Source organism: Tachysurus vachellii, chromosome 1, assembly GCF_030014155.1.
Source record: "Tachysurus vachellii isolate PV-2020 chromosome 1, HZAU_Pvac_v1, whole genome shotgun sequence".
In the NCBI taxonomy this organism is placed as follows: domain Eukaryota; kingdom Metazoa; phylum Chordata; class Actinopteri; order Siluriformes; family Bagridae; genus Tachysurus; species Tachysurus vachellii.
In genome coordinates, this window is record NC_083460.1 from 40,556,311 (window position 1) to 40,570,941 (window position 14,631).

The 14,631-nt window shown below is 41.9% G+C and overlaps 1 protein-coding gene across 12 annotated transcripts in view; it reads right to left on the reverse strand.

The window, feature by feature from the left end:
* The window catches only part of sox6 (SRY-box transcription factor 6), a 176,035-nt gene that overhangs the window by 13,050 nt on the left and 148,354 nt on the right, over positions 1-14,631 (reverse strand). For all 12 annotated transcript variants that reach the window (XM_060866913.1, XM_060866986.1, XM_060866668.1 and 9 more), the window contains 2 exons: positions 14,150-14,337; positions 3,040-3,145 (listed from right to left, as the gene is read on the reverse strand). In XM_060866913.1, the coding sequence (XP_060722896.1) occupies positions 3,040-3,145; positions 14,150-14,337 (294 nt within the window). The remainder of the gene's footprint in view (positions 1-3,039; positions 3,146-14,149; positions 14,338-14,631) is intronic.

The window sequence follows — 14,631 nt, forward strand, 5'->3', positions numbered from 1 at the left end:
TTTCTTTTCTTTTTTCTTTTCTTTTCTTTTTTCTTCTTTTCTTTTCTTTTCTTTTTTCTTTTCTATTCTTTTCTTTTCTCTTCCTTTTCTCTTCTTTTTTTTCTTTTCTATTCTTTTTTCTTTTCTATGCTTTTCTTTTCTTTTCTTTTCTTTTCTTTTCTTTTCTATTCTTTTTTCTTTTCTATTCTTTTTTTTCTTTTCTTTTCTTTTTTTTGACTATAATGAAGGAACTTTCAGTCTATTTGCAGACCAGGCTGTTGGTTTAATTCTCTCACCTACACGCTAGACTAATATTTGCTTAAGTAACCCGACTCTCTGCACGTTACGGCGACGACACAATGTCGCTTCACACCTTCACGACGCGTCTCGGGATCTGAAGCCCTTCGCTGTTCCTCACGAATCGGTGGTAATTTTCCTCTGCTCAGAAACACGGGATCCTGTTCTACATAAGCCGAAGTTCACAAGCTGCTAGTAAATAAGAGGAATTAATGAAGTGCCCATAAAGTTTACACCCCCCCTTCCTCCTCCTCCTCCTCCTCATCATCATCATCACAGAGCGCAGCACTAAGCTTACATTCTTTTCCCTTTTCATGAAGGAGGAAAGGAATTTGTTTGTGCTGGTTCAGTGGAAAGGTTCAGAACACTTAAACAACTAAAGTACACAAACCTTGTACGTTTTAAATGCAGCATTCATCATCAGGACAAAACAGTTTGTGTTTCTCGGCTGGTGAGGAGATAAAAACGGAGGGAACGCCGGCTGTGTGTGCCTTTATTTTCCTGCACGTGATTAAAAACGAAACGTTTAATTCACCTAAAAAAATATCGACAGAGCCGCGGATTCGTTTGAACAAATATTTAAATAACTCGATGAAATATTTAAATAATACAATTAAATATTTGAATAATTATCTATAATGAAACAAGTTGTGTATTAAGAGTGTTTTTGAGTTTATATGATATTGTGTCAATTAAATTTAATGCGTTTTAATTCACTTTGTTCCGGATTCCGGAAGTCTGTCTGTCCGGGGAACGCTGTGTGTGAGGCGGAGATACATCCCGGATGTGACACTGTTCACACACACACACACACACACACACACACACACACACACACACACACACACACAATGATACGTAGAGAGACATTTAGCACTGAAACTCCATCTACTGGAAAGTTTTTGGAAGCAGAGAACCGAGAGGAAACCCAGACAGAACCACGGAGAACATGTAACAGGTTTAAGATCCAGGTTCTGGGAGTTAGTGAATAAAAACATCCAGATATTTCCTTTTGTGGTGTTCACATGCTTCAAGTATAACATTAAATGATATTTGTGTGTGTGTGTGAGTGTGTGTGTGTGTGTGTAAAAATGTGCATTAAACTATTTGATAAGTATGTTTTTATTCCCTATATTCCCCTGACCGAATGTCAAGGGCATTTATAATATAATGGAATAATCATGAAATTTTCCTGCAAAATCCTTCAGAGTTTCTGCTTTAATAAACACCAATATGCTTTAAGATGAATTAAAGTCGTACCGAATTATTACAGAAAAAAAAATATTTGAAATATTATGTGTGAAATAGCAGGTATTTGACCTGTTATGTAAATAAAAGCAATGAAAATAAAATAAAAAGAGATTAAAAAAAAAAGTATTCAGATGATGACGTTCTGAGGCTCATCCTTTAATCTCTCTCTCTCTCTCTGTCTCTCTCTCTCTCTCTGACAAAGATTTGTCTTGTTCTTAGCATCTGATCTTAAACACTGCTTTCTGTGTGCTTTGTTTCTCGAGCTCCATGGAAACTGTTGGAAATATTGATGTTCGAGGGCCACAAAGGTGAAAGCCGCTTTGTCGAGCGAGTGCAATCAGACGTCCTGCAGCTGAGCTCGGACTGAGAAGAGCCTGCTTTGTCCTGCGGTCTGTCCTCTAAACACCTAACTGTGAACGCCTTCGAGAACGTAGAGTCTGCCATCCACACACACACACACACACACACACACACACATACACACATACACACACACACACACATATACACACATACACACACACACACATACACACATATACATACACACACACACATACACACACACACACACACACACACATACGCACACACACATACACACATACACACACAAACACACACACATATACGCACACACACATACACACACACACATACACACACATACATACACACACACACACACACACACACGCACACACATACACATACACACATACACACATACACACACATACATACACACACACATACACACACACACACACATACACACATACACGCACACACATACGCACACATACATACACACACATACACACACACACGGATATGGAAGAATTCCACATATTGGACGTTACTGGGATGTGGTAGCTCAGTGGTTAAGGCGTTCGACTACTGATCGGAAGGTCGTTGGTTTGAATCCTAGGTCCACCAAGTTGCCACTGCAGGGCCCCTGAGCAAGGCCCTTAACCCTCAATTGCTCAAGTGTATAAACTGAAATAAAAATGTAAGTCACTCTGGATAAGAGTGTCTGCTAAATGCTGTAAATGTTTCTGCTTTTTTGTTAAAACCTTTGTGGAAGGAGTCTCCAATATCAGACCTTTTTTTTCCCCTTTTAAAAAAGGAGCGTTTATAGATGAGTGACAACAGGAACTAACCTGTAAAATGTAACTCTAAATGGATAGAATTCACCGTGTCGTTATGGGAAAATGATCCGCTTTAGGATTCAAATCATAGTTCTGGATCTGGATCTCGAGGAACGTTTCAGTGTCTCTTAATGCTTCTGACTCATAAGCAATGCAACCTGAACGGTTTCTGAACCATCTGTAGAACGTTCCTCCTCATTCACACTGTTACACACCAAAGATCAGACCTTCTCCTGAACCGGCTATCGGACGCCGGAGCCGATAAACAGACCGTCAGAAAGTAAAAGAAGACACAGAACGAATTTGGAGGAGTGCAAGAAAAAGAAGAAGGAGAAGAAGAAGAACAACAACAACAACTTACCATCCAGATCCTCCGGCCTGGTCAGATCGATGACTCTCTGACCGATCTTCCCGTCATCTCCTAGTTTTCCCAGATGATGTCCCAAGCTTTCAAAGTGAACCCGTTCCTGCACACACACACACACACACACACACACACACACACACACACACACATAAATCCTTCATGTATCTTGACATGTTTTTTTTTTTTTTTTAAATATTTATCTCTGAACATATAATCGAACCCGATTCCCGTCTTTAGCATGTGTAAGGATATAAACGCCGTGGCGTCGTGGGCTTTGACGTACTCCGGCGCTTTCAGAGGATTTTGTGTTCACAATGAGATTCTTTCTTTTCTTTTCTTTTTTTTTTATCCCAGCCCTTTTTTCCCCCTCTCTGTAATCTTCACAGCCTGCCATCCTGAGCTCGCTGCCTATCATTTATTCAGAACGTGTGCTGTAAAGAACGCACCGTGTTTTCCCTTTTGTCGTGTCACTTTCTGCTCCGATTAAACTTGGCGTCATGTCATACTCGACGCACAATGAAACCCTGTCATTCACCAACCCGGCAACAATATTAAATGTCATGTCCGCGCTCGCTGACGGAATAAAATAACAGTTTTCCGGGGGCCCCGGCTGAATAGTGGCCGCACATTACGCTTAATGTATTATGCAGAGGAAGAGAGGAAGAGGGCCGACCGCTGTTCAGGCCCATTGTGAAATGACCTACTTCTGTTCCGCCTGTGAGTGCTGCTGCCTTCACTCCCGAACATTAACGCAGCCTTCGCTTCTTCTCTAAACACACCACACTTTCACTCCAAATCATCTCTCGCTCTGAGACGGATGAACAAAAGGGACGGAGCCGAGCTCATCGTGGCCCTTTTGTCTTTTCTCTCTCTCTCTTCTTCAGCACTTATGGTTTTTTCTGTTTTTTTTATTTATTTCACAGGTAACGGATCCCGACAGGCACAAGAATCTTCCGCTCGTGTTAAACTTGCACGATTTGTTTGTTTGTTTGTTTGTTTGTTTGTTTGTTTACTCCGACACCCAGCTCCATGAATCAGAATTAATGACTCGATGTTGAATCCGTGTGTCCTCTTGGTTGGGCGTTAAGTCCTGAGACGTTTGGAACTCTGGGGTTTTGTTTAATTGTGTACGATTTTGTTTTTATATCTAATCTAATCTAATCTAATCTAATCTAATCTAATCTAATACGTATATACATAAAACTTTACATATATTAGGATATTTACTATGTGTGTGTCCGCGTTCTTTCTTTCTTTCTTTCTTTCTTTCTTTCTTTCTTTCTTTCTTTCTTTCTCCATTATTTTCTTTCTTTCTTTCTTTCTTTCTTTCTTTCTTTCTTTCTTTCTTTCACTATTTTGCTTCCTTCTATCCTTCTCTTTCTTTCTTTCTTTCTTTCTTTCTTTCTTTCTTTCACTATTTTGCTTCCTTCGATCCTTCTCTTTCTTTCTTTCTTTCTTTCTTTCTTTCTTTCTTTCTTTCTTTCTTTCTTTCTTTCACTATTTTGCTTCCTTCTATTTCTTTCTTTCTTTCTTTCTTTCTTTCTTTCTTTCTTTCTTTCTTTCTTTCTTTCACTATTTTGCTTCCTTCTATCCTTCTCTTTCTTTCTTTCTTTCTTTCTTTCTTTCTTTCTTTCTTTCTTTCTTTCACTATTTTGCTTCCTTCGATCCTTCTCTTTCTTTCTTTCTTTCTTTCTTTCTTTCTTTCTTTCTTTCTTTCTTTCTTTCAGTATTTTGCTTCCTTCTATTTCTTTCTTTCTTTCTTTCTTTATTTCTTTCTTTCTTTCTTTCTTTCTTTCTTTCTTTCTTTCTTTCTTTCAGTATTTTGCTTTCTTCTATCCTTTTCTTTCTTTCTTTCTTTCTTTCTTTCTTTCTTTCTTTCTTTCTTTCTTTCTTTCTTTCTTTCTTTCTTTCTTTCTTTCTTTCTTTCTTTCTTTTTCTCAGCACTAATAAAACCTGACCAAACAAAAGTTTAGACCTGGAGTTAGAAAATGTTGTTATTATGATTAGCCTTCGTTATTTTATACAGCAATAACACCGAACGTCGTCCAGAATCATCACGAAACATCTCCAGAACTCTTTTTTTGTCACTTTTTTCTCACAAAAGCTTTATGCTTGGTCGTGTAATAAAAATAACACCGTGTCTCAATCAGGAGCGCGTGATTAGTGACCTCTGTGTGTGTTAAAAGAGAACGTAGATTAGATCTACGGTGCGCGTTCTCCGGGACGTACCGCGCGTCGGCGCGCGAAGGACCAGACGACGGTGTCGGCGATAAAAAAGATGGTTCCAATTAAACTCTCAAACCATCAACACAAATACTCCTTATTTATTCTGAAACCATTACTCAAAGAAGGAAGCGTGAGAGTGAGAGAGAGAAGGAGAGAGAGAGAGAGAAGGAGGGAGGAAGTACAGCAATTTCCCATCACGCTCGAGGGAACAATCATTATTTATGGCCATGCGAGTGATTCTGATGTACAATTAACCACTACCTGCTTATGAGCTGTCATTAAGAACGGCCTGTCTTGACTGTGCTTTGCTTACTTTAAGTGTTTTCTAATTATGATATACGCAGCCGCTCACCGCTGGACCCGGGCGGCTTTGTGAAGATAAGATAGAGCTGCTTCGCTCCGTGTGAAGCCTCCTACGCCGCCGTATTCATCACCAGGCCACATTATTGCGCTTAATGAAAAGAGCACGCAGCCCTCGATGACAAAGTGACGGATGTGCGATTAGTCGGATGAGGAACGGGCGATGTACCGTGGACGGTCTAGAGCCAGGAAAGGGTTCGGTGACAACCCATGTGTTTGTGTGTGTGTGTGTGAGTGTGTGTGTGTGTGTGTGTGTGTTGGAGGGGGTGTGCGTAATAAATTAGCCGTTTCTTCCCTTCCCTTCTCTTCCCTCGTGCTCATCTGCCCTCTCTGATCAATCAGGGCCTTTTATAAACTCATGATCATTAAGCATCTTGTAGGACCTGAGACGAAAAAAAAAAGAGAACAAGAACAAGACCCATCCATCAGAGAGTTTCATTAATAACTGCCGGGGCTTTAACGTTTTTTTTTTTATTCTCCGCACGGAGATGTAATTAAAACGAAAAGAACAAGTCAACAGGGACCGATTGTGCACGAGGAGGGATTCCGTCTTTATTTCCACACCTCACTATTTTTCCTTCAATTAAGCGGAAAGCTGAGCAGAGAACAACTCAGAGCCGGACTGCATCTCTCTCTCTCTCTCTCTCTCTCTCTCTCTCTCTCTCTCTCTCTCTCTCTCCGGTCCACACTCTGTTTAGGACGCATTAAATAGAATGCAATTGAGCGAACGCTCCAGAACAGAGCAGAGCAACATTAGAGTAAATGTGCACCGCATGAGCAAGCTGCATTTCCATTAAATTTTACACACTGGCTTTTATATACTTATTGCTTATCACTGCTATAATTTATGTTACAGCATTAGGAAAAATTGCGGTTCATTTAGACGTACAACATCGTTTTAATTTTTGTTTTTTTTTTTCAAACAGGGCAAAAAAAAAAAAAAAAAACTCAGCAAACTTCTTATAACTTTACTACCGGCTCTGCGTCAGACAGTGGTGTGATAAATTAATAGCATTTTTATTATTTTATGGTGTCATTAAATTTTTACTGATCACTCCATCACTGAAAAGCAATAAAGGATGTGCAGAGTCCTGGGACGGTGTTGTCCAGCCCGCCAGGAGGATAGCCAGAGTCCTAGCCGAAGGTCTGCGAGCGGTAAGAGTGATGCTGTATAGGATATTTCTAGTGTTTGTGTGTGTGTGTGTGTGTGTGTGTGTTACACTACATCAGAACAAAGACAGGAAGTTCATCCAAAAACAACACCACCAACAAAAAAAAAGTAAGAAAGGAACGAGAAAAGGGCAAAGAAAGAAAGAACAGAAGCAGTGAGAGAATCAAGAAAGAAAAGGAGAAAGAAAAGACGTCGTGGTCTGCTTAGCGCCCCTCCCGTCTTAACCGCAACCTCTCTGGCACATGGCTGGCGTTTTCCCATTTTTCCCTCAAACGCGCTCTTCTTGCAGCGCTTCCACCCCACATCTAAAATTGTAGCCTCATGGAAAAAAGTGGAAAAAAAGTCACCCACAATAATCTCTACTCCTTCCCTCTCCTCTCCTCTTCTTTCCTCCCCTCCTGTCCTCCTCAACATTCTGTTTTTTTCACAGTAAAACGGTGGCACGATGAAATAATAGGCAGCTGGAAGTTGGGGAACATCTGGATAGGGGCCAGGAGCACCGTGTCATCGCTGTAGCGAGAGCTTTAATCAGGTTGGCCGCAGAACATGTGCCGGAGGAGTCGTGTTGTGCTGGTGGCTCGCCTCTACTTATAAACTTGATGCTTTTCTCCGGTATAAATAGACCTGGATCAGGACATATGGCCCTGGCTTGCTTTTTTTTTTCCAGCCAGATGCAAACATGAGCACACAATCTCAGTCCTTATCTTGTCTTGTCCCGGTGTCTGTATGTGCACACACACCGTGCACGCTTCTGTCCTTTTAATGTCGGGTTCGGGTGAGTTTCGTTAAAAAGAACGAGCTCTACAGGTGCAGAGTTAATCGTTTAGTTTTATTCTTTATTCCCAGGTGCACGAGGTTAATACCTGACATTCTGCGCACACATCACACGCACACACACACACACACAAGGAAAGTGCTTGATAGCTCGGCGCAAATCTGTTCACGTCGTGTCCCTGGCTCGGTGTTGAAAGCAGAGAATGCGCAGGTTATTGCCTCCATGAGCGAAGCCCCGGATAATGGACGGCTTTGTAAGGTCGGTGGTGAAGGAGTGGCGAGGGAACGCATGCGGCAAGTTGTAGCTTTCAGCTTCCTTGAAAGCTTGCGGTGGTCCTACAGCGTCTAACGTTTTAGCCTCTCATCTGTTTTCCATCGTCGCGTAACCAATCATAGGGTTATTTATAACTGCCGGCTTCCCAGTAGTCGCTGCTTCTCCATTTCATCTAGCCATAAGCACATGCGCTTGCTTGTGTGGTGAGCTTTCATGCGGTCTCTCCGTCTTTATGCACAAAAGCAGGCCTTCAATCCTCCAGCAAAGTTTTTTCAGCATCCAGTTTTATCCCGCCGCCTGTAGGAGAATCTGAGCGGAGCTGCTCGCCGCTCTAATCAAGCGGCAAAACTGCAGCAGCACGTCAGAGAACGGCAGAAAACCCCAGCGTGGCTCCACGCCAACACCGGCTTTCACTTTCCGACTTGTTTCCTATTTGGAACAGCAGATTTCTTTGCCATACCATAATTGTGCATCAGCTTGACAACTTTGTCTCGTTTATCGAGCAAAAAACCTCTCTAGCTTCACCCACAACACGTGACCTTTCAACTTCTATGGTGAAACGATCCGTTTTATTTCTCACCCATCCCATTATAGGGTCTCGGTCTCCGGGCTTTTCATTGTGTGCTGCGCTGAGATCATTTGTTTTGCCTTTTTTTATGAGCTCTGAGCTCTAAATGACCCTGAACTGTTCACTGAGTCCTCAAGGATCTGTTAAGAGTGACCTCGCTTTCTCTTTCCTTATCACACAAACTATTTACAATAATGGAGCGATTCCAGAAGAGGCCTCGTGATCAGGAATACAGATACGGAAGGGAACCATTTACACCCATTAATCCAGGTTTGGTCCCGATATGGAAGCGTATAAAGGAGCCAGTGTGGCATGTTGTGGTCAGATCTGTAGCACAGGGCCTCGTTAGGTTATTGAACAGAAGCTAAATCTCAGTACAGACAAAAAAAAAAAAAAAAAGGTCCCAAGCCGAGCGATGTTCCAGCTCCGACACATGTCTTTGTTTAAAAGGACATTTATTTTTAATCTCTGGAATATTCGGACATGCGTACGGTTCCCAGGATGAAGCAAGTCCAGGACGGTTCTGTGATTTGAGTGCAGAATAAACCTGGTGAGACTGCAGTACAGTCCTTGAAGAGGAAAATCTACAAACTGTTTATTTTTTGCACCTCTGATCTAACAGCTTTAACGTGACAATGCTCGACAAAGGCACCTGCTGCCAATGGGTTTAAATATAATCACATTTTTGGAAATTTTGGACGGCCGACTCCATGTATAGCGCGATTTACTTATGTGGCAAAAAAAAAACTCCATGACTGGCAATTTCCAACAGCAGAAAAAGGAGCAGAAAATTGGTTCCAGGGCTGCCGAGTAGAGAAGATTACACTTTCTGGCCTTTGTGAGTGCCGTCCTGAATAGACCTCCACATGTACACAGAGGGAAATGCAGCACACATTGGCTTCAATTCCAAAAGGTAGCTGGAGAAGATTTTGAGGAGATCCATTTTTTTTGACTGTTCAAGGGCCCTCTGCACTGGAAAAAGAAGGACAGTGAATGTTCCAGCTCATCAATAATGCAGAGGAGAGGATCTGCAAGGGGCTGGAAGCTGCAGACGTTCAATAGGTTAATACACTGGCCTTTCACCTTTCTGATTACAGTTTGGAAAACGTCAGCAGACGAATACATTTGAGTTCCGCAGCATCTGCTGTCCTGTATAGTAGCATCGACTGTCAGATACGGCTTCATTAGCAATGGAAATAACAAACTTTCAAATCCGAGGCTGCCGACGACTTAAGACTTCGCTGTACGGAAACTGGAAGACGTTCCACTCGAGATGGAAATCTCATAAAAAATAAATAAATAAATAAAATAAAAAATCCCTGATAAAAGCATGATAAATAATAGAGCGACCTAACCGCTCTCGTCAGACAATACTCCATTTTAATAAATATTTGAGAAAACATAAATCACGAGAGTGTTTATAAAAGCTTTTCTTCCTCTGGCGAGAAAAAAAAAAGGCGAAAAAAAGGGACAAACAAAATAAAAAAAATAAAAAAATAATAAAATAAAAAAAACGAGTAAGGTTTGCTAAAGCATGAATATTTCAGATAAGCACCTTGAGGACAAGAGCCATGTAAAAGCTAGTGCAAAGGACAGAGAGAAAGTAAGAGAGCGAGGGAGCGAGAGGCAGACAGAGAGAGAGAAGGATGACCAATGAAAAAAAGAAAACGTGGTCAGTGAAGACAGAGAGAGAAGAAGGAGAGAGAAGGAGAGAGAGGGATGAAGCCCATCCTTATTGTGCTCCTCGGACACACTTTGTATTAAAAGATGAATTGATCCATTTGTAAGCAGCACTTAGCCCCACTCTCTGGCTCGGTCGTTACACCGGGATAAATCAATATTTAATATCCCCCTCCAACAGCCCCAGTAGATGATTTTAACCTCTCCTTAATCCCATTTTACCGTACCTTTCCAGAACCATCCAGCCGAGCTTTCACCATGATAAACTTCCAAACAGTCGACTAGGAGGCAGCTATTAAAGCAGCATCCAGTATTTATGTCAGGTGAGATACAGAGCTGAAATATTAATATTCTGAAACTGAGCAAAGAAACGGCTTTTACCCAGAAGCCCTTTTATTCTCACCGCCCACAAAGCGACGTGAGACCTGAATGCCGGCTGATGACGCCTTCCTTTATTGCGCCCTAAACAGCAGCTCGTATAAGTATCATGTATCAGTTTGTTCTGTTCTTACATCATGTGGATTTGTTTCTTTGTCACATGCCTGTGCTTTGGTTCTAGCCCCTAAGACATGCCTTTTGGTTTTAGCCCTTTGTTACATGTCTTTTTCTTCTAGCCCCTAAGACAAGCACTTTTGATTCTAGTCCCTAAAACATGTGTTTTGGTTCTAGCCCCAAGACATGTATTTTGGTTCTAGCCCCTACGACATGTGTTTTGGTTCTAGCCCCTAAGACATGCCTTTTAGTTTTAGCCCTTTGTTACATGCCTTTTGGTTCTAGCCCCTAAGACATGTGTTTTGGTTCTAGCCCCTAAGACATGACTTTTGGTTTTAGCCCTTTGTTACATGCCTTTTGGTTCTAGCCCCTAAGACATGTGTTTTGGTTCTAGCCCTTTGTCTTTTGGTTCTAGTCCCTAAGACATGCATTTTGATTCAAGTCCCTAAAACATGTGTCTTGGTTCTATCCCCTAAGACATGCATTTTGGTTCTAGCTCTTTGTTACATGCATCTTGGTTTTAGTCCATAAGACATGCCTTTTGGTTCTAGCCCCTAAGACATGTGTTTTGGTTCTAGCCCCTAAGACATATGTTTTGGTTCTAGCCCTTTGTCTTTTGGTTCTAGCCCCTAAGACAAGCATTTTGATTCTAGCCCCTACGACATGTGTTTTGGTTCTAGCCCTGCCTCCCTGTTGTTCTGTCATTGGTGTCTAGTTCTCGTGTTTCTTTATATTGTCGATTATGATTATTGTTGATAGTTGCACAGTTCTGGATGTGAGATTCGTGTTTCCTCGTTCCCTCGCATGCCTTGCTGTCATGTATTATCCGAGTTTATTACTGCCAGCTTTTGCTTTAATCCGTGCTGATTTTCTTCAGGCCTATCAGCGCACATAGACTTAATTGTGGTTATACATCATGAACCTAAACAAAAATTATGCAGTAATATTGAAAAAAAATCAATATAATCTGCAAAATTATTTACAAATGATTCCTGCATGTTGCAAACAGATGCCATCAGAAGTCCCATAATTAGTTAAATGGAGTTCATCTGTGGGCAATTACAGAGTCAGAGATGTGATCGCAATATAAAGCCTCGGGAGTTTGTTAGAGAACGTAGCTAAACAAACAGTATCATGAAGCCCGATGAGTCTTTTTCAACAGTGGTTAAATCTGTAACTCAACTGGCACAAGCGCAGCCTAGAGGAGGCCATGCGTTAAAGAGGGGATTATTCACAGAGTCAACACTGAATATACGGAAAAGGTCAAAGGAGTTGAATACTTATGCAGGCTGCTTCTGTCCGTACACCATATACATACATATATACACACACACACACACACACACATATACATATTTATCCTGAGCATCTCCCGGTGTGTAGAGATGAAGCGGATGAAGCGGATGAGCAATGAAGCGGATGTGGTTGCATAGGAAACGGAAGTCTTTGTAGGACAAAATGAAAACGTGATGTAGCCACAAACATCCCGTCAGGTTTGAGCTTCAAGCTGGAGCGCTATTTATATTATCAGATGTAGACAGACTTCAGGCTTCAGAAGAAAATTACAAAAGAGCCAATGCCATTTTCTCTTATTGGCTGTCGGCGCAAAATGCGTCATAAAACAAACTGCAGAAATGACGACTTCAAATCGGACGCAGGTGAGTCTTCTTTGCAGTGTTCGGTTACCTATGGAAACTAATTACCGTTTATTGTCACCTCCTTTTTAGAAAGCCGAAAGCTGCCAAAGAGTGTCCTAGAATTACCTTGCCCTTACATCAAAGTTCTCCGTGTGAAAGCACATCAAATCTAACTGCTACCTTAATGTCTTTTTTCTGAAGCACAGAGGCCTAAAAGATGACTTCAGGGCACGGAACAGAGGTGAGGAGTGACGAGTTAGCCGCCTTCTCCTCCGCTTAGAAAAACACCCAGCACTCCTAAGCTCGGCACACAAACAAGCAGATGAATACATGCGGAATATAGCTCGGAAAACAAAAGTCAAACCCGGACAAAAGAGCAGCAGAAAAAATAAAGCGCCAAGCTCTACCTGCCCGGAACAATACAGACAGGTGTGTACTGCCTGTTGACAAGCGCACCCTTTCAGCTATTGTTTAAAGAGCGAAGCGTTCATGTCATGTCACAGCATATTCCTCAGCTTGGCTGACCATTAGCTAACCCCAAGCTTCACCAGGCAGGGTGAATAACTCACGACTGAGAAAGGTAAAAAAAAAAAAAAAAGAGCACGGGAAAAAGACGCAGGTAGAGGCTACACACTCGCATACCGTATCCACCTCCAACAAAAGACCTGGAAGAATAACAAGCTTAAGAGCTAGCCCAGAAATAACACCCCTCATAATGCTGTCCGTATATACCCTGGGCATTGTGTTAGAGAAAGAGAGATTTGCTCTCTTCTGCCAGGGGCAATAAAGAAGAAAATTGCTGGAGAAAAAAAAAAAAAAAACACCAACAATGGAGTAAATAGTATTCTTAATCCTGGGAATTCTCTAAGAGCTCCAGGGAGACTTAAGCTTTATTTTTTTGTATTAGCTGGGCTTCAGATTGGAGGCTTAGGGTTAGATATGTTACAGTCATGCCCAGCTTTGAGGACACACATTACCCTCTGCTTAGTGTCACATCACAAAGTCTTTCAAAGTTGTATCCCTTCAGAATTTTTTTACATATACATTGACCTACTTTAGAGTGTTAGTTGAAAGTAATTAGGCACTAAAACATCTAAAATATTAACGACGCTCCACTCCCAGATACCGCCTGCTTACTGCAGCCAACTGGCAACATGGCATCAATCAAATGGGAGCAAGCAGGGATTTTTCTAACTCTCGATTGACTCATCGATTGAAGATATTTTTAAAAGGAGTCCCTTGGAGTCATCGTACAAAGCGGGACTGTTCGACACCAGGGGTCTGTTGCCTTTAATTGGGCCGGGACTTCACGCTTTGGACCTGCTCACAGGGCAGTGCTGTAGGATCCGAAATGTCCCTCGATCCAAATAAACATACACACAGGCACACTGTAGGCCATGCCAGTGTCAATAAGACACACCATTGACCATGCCAATGCCATGTCAATCACCAACCATGAGGTCTCATGGACCCACATCAGACAAGTCTTTTTTATATATTTTTATTTTTAAATCTTTTAAAGTAGATCATCTTAATAAGACAGGGATGCCATCACTTCATATCTACAGTATCTTCTAAGAACTGCTCCTGTAAACATAAAGAATGCTGATCCCAGGACTGTCCTGATAATCACGCTAGTATCTGCTGTTCCTCAGAAGAGGGTGGGTTCCCTTTCGAGTCTGGTTCCTATCAAGGTTTCTTTTCTACATCTAAAAAAGGAGCTGTTATATAGATACGATTATTTCTCAAGAACATTAGCCAGGCCACGCCAACAAGCAACGACAGTAGCGTTCCCAATACACCCCCAAGAGACAAACGAAAGTGGCACACGCGACATGAATGAAGGATATCTGGGCACTTCTGAAGCCTTAAACAAGAAATGGTACAACGAGTAGGAGTGAGACAAGGTACTGTATGCTCACCTTGTCAGCTCTGCAGTTGTTAAGACCGAGGCCTGAGAGAGCCGAGAGTTTAGCCTCCATGCCCTGTTGGTGATGCTGCAGCTGCTCACGTTGGATCTGCTCCCTCATTTTCCTCGCCTCCTGGATGGCCTTCATTACAGCATCCTGGTCTCCAAATAGTGCCGTAGAGTTCAGGTTAGACAAGATATCTGCAAGGGTGTCAGACGTGTAAATACACGAAGTTACGCACCAGAAAATGCACTAGACTGAAGGCCCGTAAAGTAAAAATGACAATTTGGGAGGTCTGATTATCAACACTTCATGCGTAGGGGGAAAAAATAAGGCAGCAATCTTGGCGTGTGATGCCTTTCTGTAATTAGTAGATCAAAGTGAGGTGAGGCTGGGTTAGGCAGTTAAAACTCGGAAATAGAACAAAAAACAAACGGCAAGTCTGTGTTTAAAGACTCGGTCCATGGAAAGAAGGGAAATGAATCTAGACAACT